Source organism: Ananas comosus, linkage group 8, assembly GCF_001540865.1.
Source record: "Ananas comosus cultivar F153 linkage group 8, ASM154086v1, whole genome shotgun sequence".
Lineage (NCBI taxonomy): Eukaryota > Viridiplantae > Streptophyta > Magnoliopsida > Poales > Bromeliaceae > Ananas > Ananas comosus.
In genome coordinates, this window is record NC_033628.1 from 254912 (window position 1) to 280288 (window position 25377).

The window sequence follows — 25377 nt, forward strand, 5'->3', positions numbered from 1 at the left end:
GAGGTTCAAAAAAGCCTTTTCCGGCTAAAACTCCTGGCGGAAGCTCTTGAAACCAAGAGCCCCACCCCTAAACACACCACCCATATCCCCACGTCCACCGCCCACCTCACCCCCTCCATCTCCATCTCCAACCCCCGATCCCCACCCTCTATCCCCTCCTCCTCCCTCCGATCCCAGCCGTCCGATCCCACCACCTCCGAATCACTCCTCCTCCCCTCCTCCTCCTCCTCCTGATCATCTGCCCCGCCCTTACAGCCGTCCGATTCCTCCGGTATCTCCTCCAACTTCGAGCGAAACCCTAACCCTAGCGTCGTCCTCCGCCTCCTCCTCCCCTTCTCCTCCGCCGCGATCTCCACCCTCTCCCTCAACACCGCCCCGCTCTCCCCCACCACCCACACCTCCGCCGCCACGGCCTCCTCGCATCCCCGGCACTCCGTCCTCCACCCCGGTCCTCCGCCGCCGGCCAGCCGGAACACCCCGCTCACCACCTTCTCCTCCCCCGCGTACGCCTCGAACCGCGCCCCGTCCCCCAACCGGACCCGGTCCGTGCTGGCGAACAGCAACCCGGGCTCCCCCGCGCGCACGCGGCGGAACGGCCCTCCGCCCTCCGCCCCCGCCCGCGCCATGGAAGTCCTCAAGAACCCAGAGGCGCAGGCAGAAGGCGCGAATCTTAAGGCGATCGCGATCCTCGGGGTACGAGGGGAGCTCGGCATTGTTCGTCGTCGTCGAACGACACATGGCTGGTTGTCTCCTTGTGCTTCCCCAGTTTCAGAATTAGGGTTTCGAAGAGAAATGTGGTTTCTAGGGTTTCCTTATATAAAAGGAGCGGAGGAGAGGGCGGCGCGAGAAAACGGGTGGCTACACGGGCGGGGCGGGGCGGGGGAGACAACCTGATGATTTCTTTTCTTTTTTTTTTTCCCCCTTCTCCCGCTGTTTCATCTGAAACGGCGGTCGCATAGCACACGGTTTCTCGGTGCGTTGGAAAAGCGTTTTTGGACGCTAGTAGTGTGCTCTGCTGCGCCCGTTGAGCATGAGTTCGCCCCAGGTGGTGGATTTGGATTTGGATTTGGATAGGTGTAGAGTGGACCAATTATAGTACTGGTATGGTGTATTAAACTAATCAGATTATTTTTAAAATTTTATTTTTTTCATCATAATTATTAAATAAATATTTTTATTGTATATATTTTTTTTTTACAAACTACGATTGACTGATTCTTTATGATGCAGGGTCGCCGACAGGTGGAGTTGAGTAGTGATCCTTCTTGCGTTTTTTGTGGCAGTGACAAGTATCCTCCATCTTTTTTCTACAAATCTTATTATTATTATCATTACTACTATTTTTTGACTAAATTTGGGAAAGATTAATAACTAGGGATTACAGTCTTTTTCCGTTGTAGAGATTATAATCTTTAGATAAATTCTAGTAAGATTTTCTGATACTATAGTATCTTAGTATTTTATTAAAGGTTTCTGGATTTGAGTCTCATATTAATTTTTTTTAAAAAAAAAATCACTACTTGATGGGAAACCAAGGGGCCAAAGGAAAAGCCCAAGTCTAATATCAACAACGTGTCTTAATTTATTTCTTTTCTTTTCTTGAGGAGAAAGGCGTTAGGGAAATGCGTACCTTATACGCCAATCCTAAATACCATTTATAAAATGTGCAAGTTGGTTGTACTCCCATCTTTCAAAAGTTCATACCACCCTTACTTGAGCAACTTCACTTAAAGATTGATATTTTGTATAAGAAGGAGACAATAATCGATACGTAATATTTTTTTGTCTTTGCTATAGATAGTTGCGTGGCGAGCAAGCACTTCTTTCATTTTTTTGTCTTATGTTGTATGTAGAGGAGCATCTTATTTGCAACTTGGTGCGCAAAAAAGTTGTACACATTGAGATCTTTTGTAGAGAGTTATGGTAAACGGGGCGCGTGTGTACGTACAGCTGCTAATGGGCCTCTTTTGGGCCAGGCCCGATCCACTGCTAAAGAGGGAAGTGTTGTGGGCCGGGCTAGGTACAGTCAAAATTCATATCTAAATTCATATTCATTTAGTATCGAATAAATCCGTTCTGTTCGGATTTGAATTCGAATAAATTTTCGAATATTCATACCCACTGACGTTCCTACTCGAGAGGAGAAATCACACACTCAATTTTCTAATTTTTAGCTTCTAAATGTTTTAAAATTACTTCCTTGTTGGATCAGAAAATTTTAGTTGGAAAGAGTACCAAATTTCCCCATCATGTTATGGGCACTTAAATGGTATGCCTTGAAGGAATCATTGGTTGGTGGGTCATTGGGTGTCAAGAGAAGATTATTATTTATTTATTTATTTTGTTTTTGTACAACTGGTATTCAATAGTAAAAACAATAATATTCAATCAACTTAAACATAGAATTAGTTTAAAAATATATATTTTTTGATTATTTTATATAGTTCAATAGAATTATTTGGATATAAATTTTTGTTGACATATATGCCTCGTAGATAATTTTTTTTCTCGTGTATAAAAGAAGAAATTTTACTATATATCAGTCATATTATATTATTTATTAATAATTAATTATTTTTAATAAAAAATATAATAAAATGTTTTTTTAATTAATTATTATGGAATAGATGAATTTAAAACGAATAATTTCATTGATTAATATCGTTATATCACCAATACAACTCATGCAAATTATATTTTTTGACATGTGAAAGTGCGATATCCGATATACCATTAAATGATTGAAATGACATTTTTTTTTTTACTTCAAGCAGATCATCATTCTCAGCACAAATTTTAAAGAAAATATTTGTAAAGCATTAATGTGAATTTTATATCCCTCCGCAGCTTTTATTTTTTTTTTTTTTGGTACTCGTGATTGCCCTATTTATTTCTTTTTTTGAGAGATAGCTAGCACGCTACCTGTTTCTTTTATTTTATTTAGAAATAAATTTAACTAGAAATGTGAATTAACTAGGATTCGAATTTGGGTCTTATTTTATTTAGAAATAAATTTAACTAGAAATGTGAATTAACTAGGATTCGAATTTGGGTCTCGAGTACCAACCATCAAATTCTTTGCCACTTGTTCTAGAGACGGTGGGTATCGCCCTATTTATTTCATCTATCGAAGACTTTGAGCATTACTAGGCATGGAACGAAATTTGGTGGGCACCCCTCCCCAACCAAGTTGTTTGGGACTGATCTGACCGATGGATGCCGCATAGTGTGCGGGCATCCATCGCAACCGTCCCCGCTACTTTCTCACTTTCTCTTTACAAAATCGGAGCTCACAGTTTTTTTTTTTTTTTTTTTTCGTTTCTGAGGGATCGCGACCACGCAGTGCCCATCGACATCGTCTCCAAACGACTTGTTTGGCACCGATGTTCACGAAATTTTTGTCCCTAGGCATGGCCTCTTTGTCGTTTTATCTTTTCTTATCTTATTAAAGGGACAGCTAGGCCGCACACATCATCATTATGTTACAATTCATATATGATAATTAAGTTCATAAAAATTAATTTCCAACTACTTGACACTAATTATCCGTAGTACATTTATTTAATTATTTATATGATGGGAAAACTAAGGAAATGCCAGCGCAAAGAAATCTGAATAAATTAAGTGTATTAGAGTTGTTTTAGGATCTATTTGCTTTGCTGGAATTGGAGTCGCGAGAGTAAGGAGGTTGATTGCAAACTCTTACCACATGTTTGGTTTCAACTTTTTTTTTTTTTTTTTTTTTTTTTTTCAGAGATAGATAGCATGCTATCCGTTTCGATTATTTTATTTAGAAAATAAATTTAGCTAAAAATGTGAATCAACTAAGATTCGAATTTGGGACTTCAGATATCAACTACCAGATCCCTTACCACTTGTGCTAGAAACGATTGATACTATCAATTTAAATATTTGATTCAAATTAAATATAGCTACGTTGCATTATGTGACTCGTTGCATTCTGAGTGGAAGTTAATAAATACTATTTTGGCAGGGAATTATTTGTTAGTTACTTTTTCTTGCACTGGATTATAGCATAATCAGTGATACCAAACAGATTAGCCCGTTATCATCTCTTTTTTTCTTTTTTTTTTTTATCTCTGAGCTAGGTATAGGTCAAAGGCAAGAGGCATGAAAATTGGGACATAAACTTTTCACATTATACTGACCGTTCCTAGAGCAAGTGACAAAGGACTCGGTGGTTGGTATCCGAGGTCTCAAGTTCTAATTCTAGTTGATTCAGATTTCCAACTAAGTTTATTTCTAAATGAAATAAATGAAACTGGTAGCGTGCTACCTATCTCTCAAAAGAAAAAACTTTTCACATCATCACCAACCGTTAGAGTTTCTAACGCAAGAGACAAAGAATTTGATGATTGATACTCGAGATTTAAAATTTACAATTAGTTTATATTTTTAACTAAATTTATTTTTTTAAAATAAATAAATAAATAACATGTTATTTTTGTCTCTCGCTTTTTTATATTAAAAAAAAAACTTTCTATGTCATCCCTTGGATGCTTTATGTGAATAAAATCAATGTATTATTTGTCCGTTCGCAAAGAAATGATGATGAAAGAAAATTAGGATTTTAGATTATAGTAGAGGTGAAGTTGCTTGATAAGATCAAAATAATAACCTCCACCCAATCAACATGATAAATACAGAGCTAACAAATCGTGAATATCAAGATAGAAATTTTGAATCGGTAATCAAAACCGTTAAAGTTGATCTATAGTATTTAAAACATTTAGAAATTAATTTTTTTAATTTTTAAAAATTATTAATGCAGTGATCAAAGGATCGCAAATCGACAGCTTTTGACAGATTATATGAGCTGTTTGTTTGTTTAACGATATAGAGCAATTTAAACCGCTTGATTTTTTAATAAAATTTTTTTTTTATATTATTTAGATAATATTTGATAACTTTAATTATGAATTGAAAAAGTCTACTATGTATCTTATTGGACTTCTCTATGTCATTTCATCTGTATATAGGTTGTGTTTTGCGTTTATCGATACCTAGTTTAATTTAGAAAAATTTTAAATACTATTCCTGTGGTTTCATACTTTCTCACATTAGTGCCCTATGATTTAAAGTGTATTAATTTAGTGCCCTGCGATTTTTTTTTTAATTATCGATTCTACTAATTTTTTTCGTTAAATTAGTGACAAAGTTAAAATTAAAGAGTATTAAAGTGAATATTTGATAAACATAGGTGGGGTATCTGAAGTATTTTGTATATAATTTAACAAAATATTAGCGAAAAAACCGACAAAAAAATAAAAATGAAACCATAGAATACTAATTTGATATACTGTACACCATAGAGTATTAAAATAAAAAAATACGAAATCACAGGAATGGTATTTAAAGTTTATCCTTTAATTTAGGGGTACTGTGGATGTAGAGCTCTCCATGTGGACAGAAATTTTATGTACATTATCATCTTATCTATGGGAAGATGGTATCCATCCTAATAACTAAATCTCGTTTTCGCTGTTGTACCTTTCAGATGAATGATCGGTGTGCAAAAAGTTCTTGCATATTGGCCAAGCGTTGGGCACCTTTGTATATATTTTCCAACAAAATTTGTAGAATTTTTTTTTTTAAACCTTTTTAATATGGCATCACCATCACAGGGAGAATCTTACGCCAACAATAATTATGCCTTTCTCTTGATGTAAAGATTTCACAAAAAACTCATATGTTTTTATGAAAAACGCTTCAAATCATCTATAATAGGAACCAGGATGGAATACTATCAACATCACTAAGCTATTGGTGCTATTGATTTTTTAATCCTTGGATTGAGAAATGGATGGTTAAAATGATATGAGCTCTCTAGAGTTGAGTGAGTGGTTGGTTGAATAGTATAATTTAACTGGTAAAAATAATCAAAGGATTAAATCTAACAGTAGAAAACTCGTTAGCACTAAATTCTTGGTGCTATATCAATAGTACCCGAGCCGGACTCCTATAATAATATTATATTATTCTTCTATATTATTAATATATATATTACTTATCTTATATATTATTTTTAAACTAGATGTACTAATATATCATCAACATATATATATATATATACGGGCAAAATTGTGCAGGATCTACAGCAATACTCTTCTTATGAACTAGGCTGGAATACTATTAATAGCACCAATGACTTGGTGCTATTAAGTTTTCTGCCCTTGGATTAAAAGATGTGCGGTTAGGATGATGTGGGCCCTCTAGAGTTGAGTGAGTGGTTGGTTGAATAGTATAATTTAACGGATAAAAATAATCAAAGGGTTAATCTAACGGCAGAAAACTTGATAGCACCAAGTGCTTGGTGCTATCGATAGCACAGCAGCCGGACTCCTCTTCTTTTATATATATATATATATATATATATATATATATATATATATCTGTAAAGAAAACAACAAATAAATTTTTATCTCTTCTGAAAAATGATTGCCTCATTTGCCGTCCCCTAAACAAGGCCTCGTAATTTATGTGGTTGGGACAATGTAGAGTGAAAAATTCGCGACAAACACTTCGTCGCGATGTGTCAACTTCTACTTTTTCAAGCTTTTTGGAGTACAGAGATACTGGGCTAAGATAAGCAACTTTTTGACTACATCCAGAACTAAAAAAATCAAATGGTGTTGTCAAAACAGTCTCCGTTAAATATATAGTAATATATAGAATTTGTAGGCCATCTCGATCCAACTAGCTCAGTGCGTTTTTTTTTATTAATTTTAGTATATTTAAACTCTTGAATGTTATGATAAAAATTACACTTTTTTTTTGGGCATATAAATAGCATTTCTTCTAAAATAATGCATAATTATATTAACTCTATTAATAATTTCTAAGATTAATTATTTTTTAGGAAAATGAAAAGTAACAGCAGGACCATGCCCTTTCCTCTCACGAAATGGTTAACTCTTTAAAACTTGGTCAAACTTCTAGCAAAGTGGGACATGGAATATGTAACAAGAGACAAAGGACAAGGACGCATCACCGGTCATGCTTACGCAACGCGCCCCCACTCCACCATTCACACCAATCAACTCCTCCAAAAAAAAGAAAAAGAAAAAAAGAAGTAAAGTGTATCCTCTTTAGGTTTAAAAAAAAAAAAAGCACCGAGACTTTGTCAACGATTAAGAGTTTGGGAAAATTTTCCAAACTCCTATTAATAATCAAGAAAGTCCGAGTGTCCAATAAAAAAAAATAATATCTACAAAAATATGAGAATATTATTCTAATTAAATTAAGATAATTATAAGATTAAAACATTGGTAATAATTTAATTAGGTTGGAATATATATCAATAGCTTATCTGTTACAATAAATGGATCACTGTATTCTTTTGGGATAACTTCAAAAACCCCCTCTGTGGTTTTCAGCTTTCTCACTGTAGTACCCTGTGGTTTAAAGTGTATCAATTTACCCCTCTGTGGTTTCGTTTTTCTCTTTTTTTTATCAATTTTATTATTTTTTTTTCTCAAATCAGCAACAAAATTAAAATTAAAGAGTACTAAAGTAAATATTCGGTAAATCTAGATGGATATCTGATGTTTTTTGCATATAATTTAACGAAATATTAAGAAAAAAACTATAGAAAAAATAAAAACAAAACCACAGGGGGTCAAATTGATACACTTTAAACCACGGGGTACTAAAGTGAGAAAGTTGGAAACCACAGGGGAGGTTTTTGAAGTTTTCCCTATTCTTTTTAAATGCGTGTGTACTACTGGGAACGCAGGGACTGGTCCACCCTCTTTAAACAAGGAAGCGGAGATATGGACGCCGGAGTAGACTTCGCTTAAAGATTCTTCAATCATCTCCCCTTTTCCTCCCGCTTCCTCCTACTTTCGTGTTTGAAAATCATCTCCTCACCTCGTGTGCCCGTCAAAATGTCAACATATGATAGGAGGAGGACGATGATCGCTAGTTCGAAAAGGAGAGGAACTAATTAAGTTCCTACTCTAAATAGGAAAAGGTTAGTCTTTGTGCTGTGTCCTAACTTTTGTACTGCAATAGTCGTTGCTCGTACTGCAGTGTAGTACATTTGGTCGGTAATAATTACTTTCACTTGTTAAACCCCAAAATTCCAGTGGAGGAGGAGAGGGGCATTTTTATATGAATATAAATGTGATCCTCTTCAGATCTCGGGTTCGATCACTAGGTTGAGGTAGATCTGAGAAAACCCAGGTGAGATTTTTTTCGGGCACTTGTTGTCAATCGTTCTTCAAAATCAAATCTTTTTGTTTTTGTTTTTTGTTTTTTGCTCTATCATATGGCGTCAATGCAATTCCCCTGTTTTAAAATATTTGGTATATCTATATTATAATATAGTGTCTATGTAATAGTTAATTGCTTGCATCTAAGTTCTTCATCTGAGTTTCGTACCAACTACCAATACACAATTCTAAGATGGAGACCTCTTCTTCTTCTTGTTCTCCTTTTCTAATGGAGGAGGAGGAGGAGGCGAATGCGCTACTGAAGAAGAAGAAGAAGAAGAAGAAGAAGACACAAGAGGGTCAAATGGAGGAATCCAAAGAGGAGCTGCAGCAGCATCAACGAGAGGATGAGGAAGAAGAAGAAGAAGAAGAAGAAGGGGGGGTTGTGGAGGAAAGGGGGGGAGAAGAGTTGGGGAGATCGGGGATTGAGGCGAGGAGCGGCGAGTGGGGGCGGGTGGCGCCGTGGAGGAGGCAGGTGACGGTGCGTGGGGTGGCGGCGGGGGCGGCGATCGGGATCGTGTACAGCGTGATCGTGATGAAGCTGATCCTCACGACGGGGCTCGTGCCCACGCTCAACGTCTCCGCCGCGCTCCTCGCCTTCGTCGTCCTCCGCGGCTGGACCAAGCTCCTCCGCAAGCTCGGCCTCGTCGCCGCGCCCTTCACCCGCCAGGAGAACACCGTCGTTCAGACCTGCGCCGTCGCCTGCTACAGCATCGCCGTCGGAGGTCCAGATTCTTCTTCCTACATATATTTTTCTAATCATCTTCTTCTGTGTTGAAATTAGAGAAAATAAAAACTTACAAACCGAAGAGCCAACGTATTCATAAATCAAATTGGATCGAATTGCGACCACATGGCAATAAGATTAATCTTCTCTATGGTGTGTGGCGTGTTGTATTAGAGTGGGGGTCTCTTCTCCTTGCCAAATGCTTTCGCACTGTAATGTTAATAATAATAATACCAACACATCGGGGCTAAAAAGTAGTGGTTGTGAAAAAAAATTATCTTTTTTGTTAATACTTGTGTTTTTTCTTTTTTGGATACAGGAGGATTTGGGTCGTATTTATTGGGTCTGAACAAGAAGACGTATGAGCTTGCAGGAGTGGATACGGAGGGAAATGTGCCAGGAAGTTATAAGGAGCCTGGATTTGGATGGATGACGGCATTTCTCTTTACCGTTAGCTTTGTTGGGCTTCTTGTTTTAGTTCCTCTAAGAAAGGTATATATATATATATTTTTCATATCTAGCATTTTTATTTTTGTGTTTGTTTTTTTAATTCCTTTTTGTAGGTTCAGAATCTAAATTCAGGATGATAATAACTAGAAGCTGCTGTTTTTAAGCTGCGTTTAGTGTATGTTAATGTGCTATGTTGTTTGTTCGTTACTAGCTTTTTTTCAGCTGCTACTGTATACTGTTCTTGTTTAGGATGAAACCTCCATTTAAGCTCAAAGAAAGACTGAAACTTAATAAAAGCTATTGTACATAAAAGCTATTGTACTTCGTCTAGAATCTAGATTACAGTAATGTTACTTCAGCATACTTACACTAACTGATTATGAAATAGCCTCAATTGGTAAAGCTCTAGATTTCGATCGTGAAAGAGGGATTTAGCTGCTTAATAAGTTTCAGAATCCTTCATTGTGCTCCCCATAAAACTAAAATTTTGAGGCATTTTTGTTTATAGTCGTGGCTTGCGCTCTATGTTTCTAATTGAGCGCCGTCATTTCTCAGATCATGATAATTGACTACAAATTAACTTATCCGAGCGGAACTGCGACTGCTGTTCTAATCAATGGATTCCACACCCCTCAAGGAGATAAGATGGCCAAGTACGCAACTTTTCCTGATCTTCTGCTCATCGAACCTGAATTTCAATTTGGATTTACTGTGAATATTTCAAACTCAATGTCCTCTCAGAAAGCAGGTTCGCGGCTTTATAAACTATTTCGCAATTAGCTTCCTCTGGAGCTTCTTCGAGTGGTTTTACTCTGGTGGAGATGGATCATGTGGGTTCGCGCAATTCCCAACTTTTGGTCTTAAAGCCTGGAAACAGACGTAAAACCCTGCTTATCTATATTCTCCTCATCGCTCGTTTAACTCTTGAATCAACTGTGTTTTGCTTACTATCATGACATCTCCTATTCCTGCAGATTTTTCTTCGATTTTAGCCTCACTTATGTTGGCGCAGGGATGATTTGTTCCCATCTCGTTAATCTTTCTCTTCTTTTTGGGGCAATTCTTTCCTGGGGAATGATGTGGCCGCTGATTAGTGACCTAAAGGGAGATTGGTATCCTGCTAGTCTACCAGAAAGTAGTATGAGAAGCTTGCAAGGCTACAAGGTCTGCTAATGGAGGAGAGAAACTTAAAACATAATCATTTATAACAAGATATCACGTTGATGTTTCTAATAGTAGTATCTGCTTCTTGTTACAGGTCTTCATCTCTATAGCTCTCATTCTAGGAGATGGCCTGTACAATTTCCTCAAGATTCTTGCTTTCACTGCTAGAAACATACATGCTCGACCGAGACGCAACAACCTCAAAAAAGGTAAAAGAGACCGACGAACTTAGCATAGATTATGGAGCAACTCCCTTTCATATGAAATCAAGTTATACTTTGTCCATCAGAAGTTTCATTTTGCCTTTGCATTTGATTCCTTTGGAAATTAATGGCTCAAACTCCATTAAGAACATGAATTAAGTCATTCTATTAGTTACCTGTCCATAGTTGAAAATAGTTGAAGTTTGAAGAAATTTGGGGTGTACCTTAACTTTAGAGAAATGATCTTGCAGTGGCAGATGAGGATACTGAAGCCCTCGACGATACCCAGCTCAACGAACTTTTCACAAGGGAGAGCATTCCCATATGGCTAGCCTACTCAGGTTACACCCTCTTCACGGTCGTCTCCACAATAGCAATCCCCTTCATGTTCCCGGAGTTGAAGTGGTACTACGTGATCATCGCATACATGCTCGCCCCTGCTCTGGGCTTCTGCAATGCTTACGGTGCGGGACTCACCGACATGAACATGGCCTACAACTACGGAAAGGTTGCCCTCTTCATCATCGCGGCCTTGGCCGGAAAAGACTCAGGTGTTGTAGCGGGCCTAGTTGGCTGCGGCCTGATAAAGTCGGTCGTGTCGATCTCCGCAGACCTAATGCACGACTTCAAGACCGGCCATCTCACGCTAACCTCGCCACGGTCGATGCTTCTCAGCCAAGCCATCGGAACCGCCATGGGCTGCGTTATAGCCCCTCTAACCTTCCTCCTCTTCTACAAGGCCTTTGATATAGGGAACCCCGACGGAAGTTGGAAGGCCCCTTATGCTTTGATCTACAGAAACATGGCGATTCTGGGGGTCGAGGGCTTCTCTGCGCTCCCACACCACTGTCTACAGCTTTGTTATGGCTTCTTCGGATTCGCGGCGGTGGCCAACTTGATGAGGGATCTGCTTCCGGCGAACTATGGGCGGTGGGTTCCGCTGCCGATGGCAATGGCAGTTCCGTTCCTCGTTGGCGCGAGCTTCGCCATTGATATGTGTTTGGGGAGCTTGATAGTGTTCTCTTGGCACAAAATTAATAGCAGCAAGGCCGCATTGATGGTGCCGGCGGTGGCGTCGGGACTGATCTGCGGGGATGGGCTGTGGATTCTCCCTTCTTCCTTGTTGGCTTTGGCTAAAATTAATCCGCCCATATGTATGAAGTTTATGCCAGCAAAATAGAGGAGATCGCATACATACTTGGCAGCTTAAGACATAGCTATATTTGTTCTTCCTGAGGAGAGGATTTTGTAAGAGACGGCAGTAATGTTAGACAAGGATTGCAGAAACAAAGTTCAAAAGAAGATACAGAGGATAAATGAAGAGATGACAAATTCATGATCGACCTACCAATATTGCATGGTTGTTTGATATTGAAATTCACCTCTGCCGGTCGATGATGGCGGACCAAATTGATGTTGACGAAAGAAGGATATATATTGCGGTGTACATCATCGAGAGATTTCACATGAAAATATAAGATGATGAACATATTTATCGAAATAGCTACGTGGAGAAGATTTATATAATCTCCAACTTAAAGCTTTGTACGATCTCCAGTAAAATGCTGTAACAAGGAAAAATAATCATGGTAGTATTATTATTGTAGTAATCATGGCAGTATACTGTTGTTTGGATGATGAAACATGGTATCTAGTTATTTAAGTCTTAAATCATCCGAATTTCAGGATAGCTCATTAGCTGTGTACATTTCATCCATCAACCACCAATGCCTTTAAACAGAGTATTGCTGCTCGTGAAACTAAACAAGTACCGCATAAAAACTTGCTTAGTGAGTTTTCTCCAAAAAAAAAAAAAAAAACTTCCTTAGTGAGTGTTCTCCATCAAGAGATGTTTACAATTAAAAGGCTAAGCAACTCATCTAATCCACCAAATGCCCATAATCATTCAAATCCATAAGCTTGCTACACTCCTACTTCAGAAACTACACACACATATAAATATACATATAGAGTTCAGCTAGTATACTCTTATGGGTACGATCGTTTTCGTACTCAAGTCGTTTTCCATGATAAAACTTTCAAATCGACAACCCAACCGTTAAAAATTATCTAGAGTATTTAAAATTTCTAAAAATTAAATTTTATAATTTTTTTGACATTATTTACCTTACGAACAAAAGAACTCAAAATTGATAATTGTCAACGGTCGGTATGAAATATTTACTAGTTTAATAGTGTAAAAGTATTGAAATAAGTTGAATTTTTTTTTTTTTAAATTCTATCCACTATCTAGATAAAAATCAATAACCTCGATCATAAATTGAATCCAATTATTCATTTTTAGGACATCATTCGATTTTGACCGTTCATTTTATGCCCGCTTGATAGACTTTATTATGATTTCGAAAAATTACGAAATTTATTTTCTAGAAGTTTCAAATACTCTAGATCATATTTAACAAAATGGATCGTCGATTCGGAAGCTCCATCATCGAAAACAACTTGGAAGCACGGAGCGCTCCGTGCTTCCAGAAGCATACCAAACGCACTCTATATACTCTTATGAGTACGATCGCCCTCGTACTCATAAGTTGTTTTCGATGATAGAGCTTCCGAATCGACGATCCACACCGTTAAACGTTATCTAGAGCATTTAAAACGTCTAGAAATCAATTTTCATAATTTTTCGAAGACAATTTTTAACAGCCGGTATGGAATATTTGCTAGTTTAATGGTGCAAAAGAATCCGAATAGGTTGGGTTTTTGATAGGAAATTCTATTCACTATCTAGATAAAAATCAATAACTCCGATCTTAAATTGAAGGATCCGATCATTCATTTTTAAGATATTGTTCGATTTTGACCGTTCATTTTATGCCCGCTTAATAGACTTTATTATGATTTCGAAAAATTACGAAATTTATTTTCTAAAAATTTCGAATACTCTAGATCATATTTAACAAAATGGATCGTCGATTCGGAAGCTCCATCATCGAAAACAACTTATGAGTACGAAGGGTCCAATGCTCACAAGAGTATAATAGCCTTACTCTCTCTCTCTCTCTCTCTCTCTCTCTCTATATATATATATATATATATATATATATATAGAGAGAGAGAGAGAGAGAGAGAGAGAGAGAGAACTAGCACACGAATGTTCTTCTTTTTCCTATGTGAGGTACCACTGTATTCCCTTCTTTGTACTCATATCGACGGTCAACCAACTTTTCGCAAAGCAGCCGAGCGCATTAAGCATCATCCACATTTTGAAAGATTTGCAGAATCACCATTTACATCATTCTTAACAGAAAGAGAGAAATTCTATATCTTCGAATCAGTGCTTTGTTTATGGAGTAGAATTTAGTGCTTCATAATTAATCGTAAAAGATCTTAAATGGTCCTTCTAGTATTCCCCCCCAAAAAAAAAAAAAATTAATGGTCCCGAAAAACCTATGTTTTTATTTGACCAAATAAGAACTCTTCTCCTAATGTGAAGTATTTTTTCAGAGGCATCCAAGTGATTAAGTAAAAAAAAGAAAAACTGTAAGAGAGATAAAATTAAGAGAAATATAATATATAATAATCCAAATAAAAGGAAACAAAGAAAAAAAAAAATAGCGAGAGCTAAAAGACTGAATTTACTGCAAAATACAAACACCAACAGTGACTAGGCTCTCATTTATAGCATATATATGTCAAGCAATAAAATTCACTTCTTTAACTTCAATCATTATTAGAAACATCAAATAAAACAGCTTATGTACACAATACTCTAAACCAGACCACAGTGTATGCACCGAGTTGAAGTGCATCGTCTCCACCCCCCTAAATAAAATCTACAGCAGAGACCCATACAGCAAAGAAACAATTTTTAAGGGAACGTAACAAAGAAACAATTTTTAGTTTTAATGGATCACACAATCAACAAAAGCCCAAGATCAATTGAGAGGGAGAGAGAGTAACTTCAGGGTATTTACAGGTCGAGAAAGCCGGTTTTTCGCAGCACGGCGTTGCGCACGCGGCAGAGGTCCCGGCCCTTGAGGGTGCGCCCCGCCCCCTCCAACACCGAGAGCCTCGTCGCGTGCGACCTCGCCACGATCACGTGCGGCGGCACCATCTCCCCCTCCTCTTCCTCCTGCCCGTCCTCTTCCTTGCCCCTTCCCTCCTCCCCGCAGTACCCCGCCGCGTCCATGGCGCTCCTCCTCTCCCTCCTCTTCGGCCACACCGGCACCGCCACCGGCGCCGATTGCCGGAACCCGTTCCTCACCTTCTCGTCCGGCGCCGGGGCCGGAAGCGGCATCGGCCGCGCCGCGCCCGGGGGCCGTGGCGGCGGCGCGTCGTCGGCGAGGAGGGCGGAGAGGCCGAACCTCTCGGGGACGAAGTGGCGGCGTCGCAGGTGATCGGACGGCGAGTAGGCGGCGGCGGCGGAGGAGGAGGGGGGCGAGGTAGAGGAGTCGAAGGAGTAAGGATCCTCGTCGGCGGCGGCGGCGGCGGGGGCGGCGGAGGAGGACCAGACCACGTCGCTCTCGTCGAGCTCGAGGTTAGGGTTNCACCGCGCGCCCCCTTTATTATTATTATTATTATTATTGTTGTTGTTATTATTTTCTACTTTTTTGTTAGCTCTACTCCGCAACTCCTCTGTTATGAACTATGAAGCGTTTTAATACAAATCGCAGATGCAATTATTGGAGTTGCCGCTTTACGGTGTTCGTGAGGTACAGCGGAAACGCTGAGTCAGCAAAACAGGGGTTGAGATTCGAGAAGGGAGGAGAATCTCCCAAGTACTGATGATGATGATGATGATGATGCAGTGGGATTCTACGGAGAGTGGCAGTGAGGAAGGGTTAGGATGCATCGATCCTGGGAACCAAAGGCATAGGATTAGCTCCCTGCTCCAAACAGCCAGCAGCTTTTCGAACCACTAAAAGTGTGACACTCAAGACTGCTCCCTCTCGTCGCGACGGGGGTATGTTTATTTCATCGAAACTAATAACTCAAATTAAAGTAAACTTTCGAGTGAACTAGATGTCCGGCAAAATTTATATATTTCTATGTTTGCCTGTATAACTATGAAATTAAAAAATTTTAGTTTGCTTCATGTTTTGCTTGAGATAAGCTGATTAGTTTAGAAAAGTTTGTGTTCCAACTGAAGTTAAAATTACGATAAACTGAATAACAAAAAAATGTATTTACGGTCGAAAACCAATTTACCTATCTCTATTAACGAACACATCTTGATAAACAATGAAATTTTTCAGCCCCGCAGAAAAATCGCACTCTTAGTCTATACCCTAGGCCGTTGCTGTGAAAGACGGGTAATGTTTTTTTTTTTTATTTCTTTTAAAAAACTTAGTTGAAATTACGAAGCAATTAGATTTCGAACTTAAAACCTCGGATACCAATCATCAAATTTTTTACCACTTGCACTAAAGACAGACTATGTTGTAAGAATAAGTAGGCCAAAAATAAATAATAACATTTGATTAAATCTTTCTTGATCGTATATATATAGGAGTATAAAAAAAAAAAAAATTTAACATAGTTCAACTTGATATATTTTTTTTCTTTATTTGAACTTTATTATCTCACATGACTCAAAAAAATTTACATGCACATGCTTGTAATTCTGTACCAAATTTTTCAGTAAATCCATAATACTGTTCAAGGTTTATGTATAACAATGTTAACAAAACAGAGATTCTCTTGGCATTAACTGCATGTACCATGTAACTTAATTGGCTGGTACCACATGACTAAATAATTGTTTATCAGAGATTCCTCTCTTTTCAAAGTGGCCCCTATCACACAGTCATAGCCTTTTACTCATCCAATAATTTGAAAGCTACTTATTAGAGCTTCAATTGCTAGTGATGAGATGGGAGGTAGTGTGCATGTTTAGGGTTTCAACACAATTGATGATTATCTTATTGACAAGGGCAAACCTAGATACTTGTCAATAAGATAATCAATCAGTTGTCGGAGCAGTGGATGAAACTTTCGCCGGACTGAATCAACTATAGTTTTTTTTTTTTTTTTTTTTTTTTTTTTTTTTTTTGGTGCCTTCTCGCCCCTTTCGAGGCCTTGTTGCCTCATCCATGTAGCTTAATTCACGTTCTTACTGAATGAAGCGGGTAGCGTGCTACCCTTCTCTCAAAAAAGACACAATTGATGATTATTTTTTTGTGAGAGTAACTCAATGTGAAAACAACTCCAATTAAAATAATTTCTGCGTTTTTTATTTAAACACTTTACTTTTAAATCTTAATATAAATTATTATACTTTAGTTATTGAACATAAATAAATATGTTGTTTTATAACACAACCATCTTATTCTTCCCCCTAAAATGAATATTTCACCTAATAACTTGAATGATAAAAAATATATATATTTTTTAATTACAGTAGAATTCTATAAAGTTAAGTATTTAAGTTAGAAGTTATGTGAACCAATTTTTAATAAATTGAAAAAACAAAAAATTTAGAAACCACATGTGCATTTTGGCACAAAAATTTAGAAACCTACTCCTTTTCTTTTTATTTCTTCTGTTTTTTTTGGGAGTAATACTCTGCAATAAATTGGGTCATTATTTCATCTTTTTTAGGAAAAGGGAAGGCCTGATAACCACAGTGAACATTAACATCATCATTAAACGCTATTTGTATGGTTGAGTAGTGTTATAAATCATGTACCATTGTCTAAAATATATAAATATAATTTGTGTTAATATCATATTATCAAAAATCTTAACTAATTATATATATTCAAAAATATTGATATGAAATTATAAATATATCAATAATTTATCAAATTAATATTATAAATATATAGAGCATTTCCCAATATAAATGATACAATTCAATTTAACTGAGTCCAATTAGAAATGGTGGACAATGATAATCTCATGATCTCCTGATCATATGATTTCTCCCAAATAGAGGTGAGTGTGTGGTGGTCAGAGGGTCCAACATTTAATAATGAGAAATGTTAGCCGTGCACCAAAAAATTGATTATAATTTTAAAATTTTATCATCTAATGACTCATATTTTACTAGTGTTAGCATTTATTTTCTTTTACCGACTGTCTTTAGCGCAAGTGGCAAAAGGGCTTGATGGTTGGTACCCGAGACCCAAGTTTGAATCCTAATTGATTCACATTTCCAGCTAAGTTTATTTCTAAATAAAATAATGAAGCGAGTAGCGTGCTACCTATCTTTCAAAAAAAAAAAAAGCATTTATTTTCTTTTATTACTAAAATTTGAAAAAAAAAATAAAAATTCTAAGAGATATAATAATAACTCTTGGATTAAGAATGATAATCCAACAATTTTTTTTGGTTATAGATTTAGACATTTCTTTTTAATAATAATGGTATGAAATGATGGCCAATGAACGATTTTTAGGTGGCGACAAGAAAAATTGTGGTGGGTCTCACACCGCAAATTGTGCGGCCGAAGCCACCCTACCTCTTCTCAACGGTTGAGCCTAAAATACAATTTGGATTCTATAAGGTGGGGTAAGGTGATGAACATTTAAATTATCAAATAATTTAATTTTATCCCTCAAAATCTGAAATATATATCTTAATAATTGTACTTAATTCTCTCCCTTAAATATATATAGATGGGTTTGAATCAAATGCCATGTAGCTAGGGAGGGACTCAGCCATTTCCGGCCCGTCTCGTTGCTATTGTTCATCTGTAAAACCAAGTTGTTGATTCTCATTAGTCAGAAAAGAAAAAAAAGAAAAAAAAGGAGTAAAGTACTAGTGTTTCCTGTAATTTAATCATAACTTGTTATAGCTAATCTTTTTTTAGATAAATATTCCGGTTGTTGAAATGTCTACGTCTTTCGCCTCCATACGAAAGCCCATCTACATCATTTGAGCAAAGACCCAAGTCAAAGAAGAACTCTATTGAGGTTTCTCCTTTTCACTCAAAAGCTAATTTTCAAATTTTCAAACACCCAACACTCAAAAGCATAGTAACTTTCAAATTGAAACACACTTGATTTCTCTCTGATTTAAGTGTTGGAGTTAACAAGTACTAATAAGTGAACTCTACAATAAGGTTTTTCTGGGTAAAATGCAAATCTAGTTGTTAAATTTTCACAAATTGCACCCCACTCCATTAGAAGTTAATTTAGCACTTTGGTCTCTAAAGTTTCGCATTGTTCGATTCCCGTACTTATGTCCCATTTAGGAGATGTGTGAAATCCATATCAAAAATCAACATCTCAATATATTGATATTTGATAGAAAAGGATGCAAGGGTTTCTCGATGTAGTAATTAAACATTATTTTGGCGATCTAGCAAGAAATATACAGAGTATCTTGACGAAGCTCTCATCATGCAAATAGTTTTTTTATTCATTTATAAATATTGAGACATGGAGATGAAGAAAATTCTCTTCAATCCTTGTTCTTATGTAATTTTACATTAACTCTCTGAAGAAGAGAAACGAAAAAAATAAAGGATAGGAGCGAAAATAAATTTTACTTAAAAAAAGAGAAAAAAAAAATTAGAGAGAAGCAGAAAGAAAATAACTTTGCATTAATTTATTTTTCTCTCCAAAAGTGGAAAGAGAGAAAGAGAGAAAATTATTTTCTCTTTTTTTTCTTCTCTAAATTTAAATAATAAAAAAAATAGGCAATTGCTTATATACCTCTGAAAAAATTTTTTGACTTTTTGATTTATCCTTCTTATAAAGTTAATATTAAAAATATCCTTTTAACGTTCCAACATATTTCAAATATATCCTTAGAGTTAATCTCTGTTAATAAACTGTTAGTAATAGTTGTTAGTAATAGTTGTTATCTGTATAAAATTACTACTTTGTCTTTTCAAATATACCTTTCTACCATCACTGATTTTTCGTATTTGCTCTTAAGTTAGGGGCACAAAGAGTATTTTAATTTTTTATCTTTTCAAATATATTTTTCTACCATCACCAACATTTCTTGTTTGCCCTTAAGTTAAGGGCAAAAGAGTCATTTTAAATTTTTTTTAACTCTAGTAGATATTTAACTCACGTTTAATTTAAGTTAACTTAATGGGTGATAACTATAGAGATATTTTAGAATAATGGATAAACATATAAAAGGTATATTGAAAAGAAAATAAATAGGATAAATGAGATTTTTCTAAAGTTTTGAAAAATATATAGGCAATTATCCCTAAAAAAAATTACATATATATATATATATATATATATTCTCTTCTATTCTTTTCATTTAGACGAAGGATAAAAGAAATTATGAGAAAGTAATGATTTGAGCATGCGGTTACCATTTTCCTGAAAAATCAGGCTCAAATCCTGCATCAAATATTGACTTTATAATAGAATATGTATATATGTATAAAATATATAAAACAAGCTCAAACAATAAATGTGAAAGTAAATGAAATTTTGTTTCTTCTTAAAAAATTCAAAAAGAAAGAAAAAAAAGAAAAACAGAAAGAAGTTTCCTTCACCAATTCACCTTTGAAATTTTGGACGACGGCATAGAAAAAAAAATGTACATGCTACTGCAAGTCGACGCCAACAATTTCTTCCATCTGTTCACTTAATTGCTTCATCTTTCACAAGCAAAATCAAAATATCAAATTAACCATTGCTTTATGCATAGCTAATTAATAACAGTTTAAGAATCCGTTTAATTTGCGATTTATAATAGTACGATGATTTTTTTAATGTTTTTTTAACTGCTACTATTCAAATTATTATCATTAAACTCAAGTTTTATAGTTGTAAATGATGCTGGCGAAAGAGTAATATAAAAATACTAAATTATCATTAATTAGAAAATATTTTTATTTTCTTACTTGGTGAGAATTATTATTAATCTATTAAAAATAATGAAATAACTTTTAATAATTTTTTGATTCAAAAAATTTTATAAGTGAGTAATAAATTTGTCATTCCAAATATAAAATTTACAGTACATTCTAAATAGATATTACAATTGAGATCTGAAGAGGGGCATTCTTGGAATAAGTGGCAAAACACAGGGGTAATCCTGGAATCCTACTGCTCGCGGTCTACACATCGTGTGAAAACTGTTGCTCGCACCCGGTGCATCAGTAACCTGCACAACTGATTCCTAAATCCTAACGCTCTACTTTAATACTTATCTATGATATAAATTAAATGTTGTTTATTTTTATGTCACGCTTTGTGTAAACAATAAGTCAATTAAAATATAATTTCTGTAATATTATAAAAAGAAATAAAAAAAAAATTAACTGCTTTTGTCTAATACTAAAGTGACTTTTATATTCTGTTTTATATTAGTAACAAAATCTATTTCTATATAATACTAATTTTTATGTTGCATTGATTAACTTGAGATATAATTTTCATACTTTGCCTAGTAGCTCTCAATATCAATAGTAGTTTAGGGTCATAAATATATATATAGAAAGAGAGTGTTTAAGCTGTAATACTATCGATAGTAAGCGAATTTTGTTGTTACTCATTTATTTTCGATGATGAAGTCCCCAAATTAATGATCAGTATCATTGAACATGATCTATACTACCTGAAATATTTAGAAATCAAAATTTTATATTTTTTTCGATATTATTCTCTTATATATCAAGTAGACAAAAAAATAAACGGTTAAAAATAAATATTCTTTAAAAAGTAATGATAGGAATTTTGTAATCAAGATCGAGAGTGTAGATGGTGTTTTAGATAGTTTAAAAAATTTTATAACTAAAAATTCAATTAATTTGTATATCTTTATGCTATTAAACAAGAAAAAGTCTTATATCGATCATTAAAATTATAAATTTTGAAACACTTTGATCATTAGGCCAATAATTTTGAAAAAATTTAAAATTTGATTTCTAAATATTTCAAGTAATATTAGATCATATTTAACAATGCCAATCATTAATTTGGAGGCACCATCATCGAAAAAAATGGATGACAAAAGAATCTATTTGCTACTTATAGCATTCCAGATATACTATAATTAGATATATAAGTATAATAATACGAATGATGATTATATATATATATAGAAAACAGAGCTACAATATGCTATCAGGGACGGATGCGCGTCCTGGGCACCTCCCGATTAAAATGTTCATCTGATATCGTGCTCCAAATCGACTGACAGCTCGCGTTAGTAACTTGATCTACACTATCTGATAATAGTATTTAAAAACTAAATCATTAATTGTTCGATATCATTTTACCTATCAAACAAATAGTTTAAAATTAAACGCTAAGAAATAAAATCTCATTGAATATAATGATGATAAATGAGTTAAATGAGACAGGCATAAACGATCAATACTGTTGACATTCTAATATAAAAGATATTTCTATACAAATGTTCACTCACGGTGAGTGTTTTACCACCGTATATTCCACAACACAGGTCGTTTTAGGGGGCCCACATTCGGTTGCAGTTAAATGTCCAATTTGAGATGCCTTTTATGATCATCGGTGGGGTGAGGGTCGGGGCATATCATAGTCCCGCTTCAAATTATTCCGAAAAAATCTGAAATATTTCCAAACTAGTCAATATTTGTAGATCAGTCTAACGGAACGTCAGGCGCATTTGGACAGCCGCCATCATCGAAAAATAACGTGATAGCCACGGAGCCGGCTCCGGTCTACTCATAGCATAAAGTACATGACTCTATTATTATAAGTATATATATATACTAGATATTAGAATACGCCTAAAAAATCTTTCATCACATAGACAACTGATAGAAAAAATCCAGAGCAAAAACCCATTATTCTATAAACTTCAAATACCCTACTGATAACAGTTAACCGAGCCTATCGTGCGATTCAAAGTCCATCCGAATAACGGCTCAGAGCACGGAGATCGCCGTGCCTACGCTGCTCACCTGAGATCCCCCCAACCACAACGTCCTACTATATATAATATTAAATATATAGAGAGAGAGAGAGAAGAGAGAGACCAGAGAGAGATACGAGAGAAGAGAGAGTGTGTCGGAGCCTTCCGTGCTTTCAGGTCGTTTTCGATGTTGCGACTTTCGAATCGTCGATCAGGAAACACGACATATGCCGAGTATCCGGTGGTGATTAAAATATATCACTAAAATATACGGTGGTGATTAAAATATGAATAGAATGAATGGTAGGAAAGATGCGGTGCATGGATTAACAGATACAACAGGTGCGGGGAATAAACTATTCTGAGCCCCAGTGCTATATATACAGGAGCCCATATGCCGAGCATCCGGAGCCGGCGAAAAACATACTTTTGTGTTGCGGCCGAATAAAAAGTAGGTAAAGAAAAAAAAAAAAAATTGGTTGGGTTTTTCGCCTTTTTCTCTATAATAATATACAAAAAAAGTGTCTTTTTAAAATTTTTGTTCTTGGATTTCTCCGGAGAAATTTATTTATTTCATATCCTTTTTGATCCGATCGATTTTGAGATCTGAGATTGGGGGAATTTTGTGCATCAGGCGATGGCCACCGATCACAAGATCTACGGCTTCGAGGAGGTCGCAAAGCACAACGCAACCAAAGATTGTTGGCTCATCATCTCCGGAAAGGTCCTCTTTTTTTTTCTGTAATTTTTTAGGGCTTTTTTTTTTTTTTTCTTTCTCCTGTTGATTGAGAATTGGAATATGCTTTTGATGGATATCAAAATTACAGTTGATTGTATGTATTGAGATGATGATATTTTGTGATATGGATTGAGAATCTGCAAGGGATTAGGGTAAATTACACTACCAGTCCCTGTCACTTTTAGTGATGTTGAATTTTTGAGCTGAGCATTCAACATGCTAAACATTTTAGAGATGCTTCAGTTTAGTTCTTGGCTTTGTAGGGAAAAAAAAAAATATTACTTGTTAGTGGAAACTCATCTTCTGAACCAGTATCAAAACTCTGTACTTTAAAGTGTAAGATATACGTGGTCCAGCTATGATAGTCATTCATTATCATTATGTCCTTGGTTACTATTATTTCCATATGTTTCAGTGTAACGCGATTTCGACATAAAAGCTGCCCCGCATGGCGTAAATGCTGCTTAGAATCAACACATAATCGTATATATGAGTTGTAGATGCTATTTTGATTGTTAGCAATGATTAAGTAGATTGATTGCTCGTCATTGCGTCGGACGGTAATATGTCAGGCCTGCAGGCTACAAGCCACATTTCATGATATAAGTTATAGAATATCTCAACTCCTATAAACCAACTTATTGGATGATGCCAATGTTGTTTGGTTGATTTGGTATGGTTGAGTCACTCCGATTCTTAGGTCGAGAAACACAACAACTCGCAAATTTTGTTTTGAAAGCCCAAATCACATAAACAAAACTAGCATAAGGTAGAGTAAAAATGTTATATATAAATTAAAGTTTGTAACGACTTGGTATTCATCTGTTAGTCATGCTGCTTAAACATTGTAGTCGCTTGATTTAGTCCAAACGCTTAAATTAAGAATTTGCTCAAACAGTGAAAAAGCAGCTTTTCTTTTATTCAGTTCAATTCAATTTCTAGTAGTTATTCTCTTTGGTTCAGCAGTGAATCAGAAAATGACTATTTCAATTTAGTCTGGTTTGCTTTCAAAAACCATCCTAACCGACTGAATGCACACCTCTAGGTGACGAAATTCTTGTATTTATGTTACTATATTGCTGTGATGTTCCTTACACAGCTTATATACTGTGCCTCTAAATTACTGTTTCTGTGAACACAAATTTTCACTTCAGGTTTATGATGTAACCCCATTTATGGATGAGCATCCTGGAGGTGATGAGGTCTTGCTAGCTGCAACTGGTGAAAATCACCTCCCCCACTGTTTACTTTCAATCTCATACTTAGTCCATTAAGTATGTATATATATATATATATATATCATCATCATCCTGGTCTAATCAATGTAGGGAAAGATGCGACCAATGATTTTGAAGATGTGGGCCACAGCAACTCTGCGAGGGAAATGATGGCTAAGTACTGCATTGGGGAGATTGATGCGGCGACTGTTCCAGCAAAGCGTGCCTACATAGCTCCTCAACAAGCATCATACAATCCCGACAAGTCTTCGGATTTCCTTATCAAAATACTGCAGTTTCTTGTGCCTATCTTGATCTTGGGCTTGGCATTTGCCGTCCGGCACTTCACCAAAGTGGATTAGCTTCCCTTCTCTCCTTATGTTTACAGGGCTTTAAGGTTGGAAATTGTCTTATGTGGTAGTAAAAGAACAATGATTTTGTTTATTTGCTTAAACGAATTTACTACATGGATTAGTTGTCATGCTGCTTAGTTCTATATCTACTTGTCGTCTTCAGATGTGACGTACTGTCTAAAGTTTGAACTACCAAATTAGTAGACACTTTGACTATCATTACTGAGAACAAGGACTACACCATATGCTTTGTATTTTCTCCTATATATATATATATATATATATATATATATATATATATATATATATTGTTAACACTCTCAGCCGTTGGATTCTAGTTGTGATGCCATGCAGCTCATTTAGATCAAGCTCATGTTGTTTCGTTTTATATTTTCCCCTTCAGCTAATGCAAGAAGAAAATTGATGTTCAATTCAGGAATTCAATCAGAAAATGTCATCTTTATCTTACATGTTGTTTTCATTTTTTATTTCTGGGTATCTATCATGGT

At 35.8% G+C, this 25377-nt stretch overlaps 3 protein-coding genes, 1 long non-coding RNA gene and 1 pseudogene across 5 annotated transcripts; 3 read left to right on the top strand and 2 right to left on the bottom strand.

The window, feature by feature from the left end:
• Nucleotides 6-903, bottom strand: LOC109714043. The gene has a single exon (XM_020238444.1). It carries the CDS (start codon nt 711-713, stop codon nt 6-8), a length of 708 nt encoding a protein of 235 aa, XP_020094033.1. The 5' UTR covers nt 714-903.
• On the top strand, nt 904-1568 carry LOC109713783. The gene is made up of 2 exons (XR_002217161.1): nt 904-1101; nt 1231-1568. It is a non-coding gene; the product is annotated as an uncharacterized LOC109713783 (long non-coding RNA).
• On the top strand, nt 7748-11667 carry LOC109713704 (annotated as a pseudogene).
• LOC109714044 lies at nt 14389-15594 on the bottom strand. Its single transcript, XM_020238445.1, has 2 exons — nt 15459-15594; nt 14389-15302 (listed from the first exon to the last, which is right to left on the bottom strand). Exons 1-2 carry the CDS (start codon nt 15592-15594, stop codon nt 14713-14715), a joined length of 726 nt encoding a protein of 241 aa, XP_020094034.1. The 3' UTR covers nt 14389-14712.
• LOC109713705 (cytochrome b5) lies at nt 22901-25111 on the top strand. Of its 2 annotated transcripts, none has more exons than XM_020237883.1 (4): nt 22901-23010; nt 23194-23283; nt 24453-24519; nt 24627-25111. In XM_020237883.1, the coding sequence occupies exons 2-4, from the start codon at nt 23197-23199 to the stop codon at nt 24875-24877; spliced, it is 405 nt and encodes a 134-aa protein (XP_020093472.1). In that variant the 5' UTR covers nt 22901-23010; nt 23194-23196; the 3' UTR covers nt 24878-25111. The 2 variants fall into 2 exon arrangements, with proteins under 2 accessions (XP_020093472.1, XP_020093473.1); XM_020237884.1 differs by having other exon boundaries at nt 22928-23014.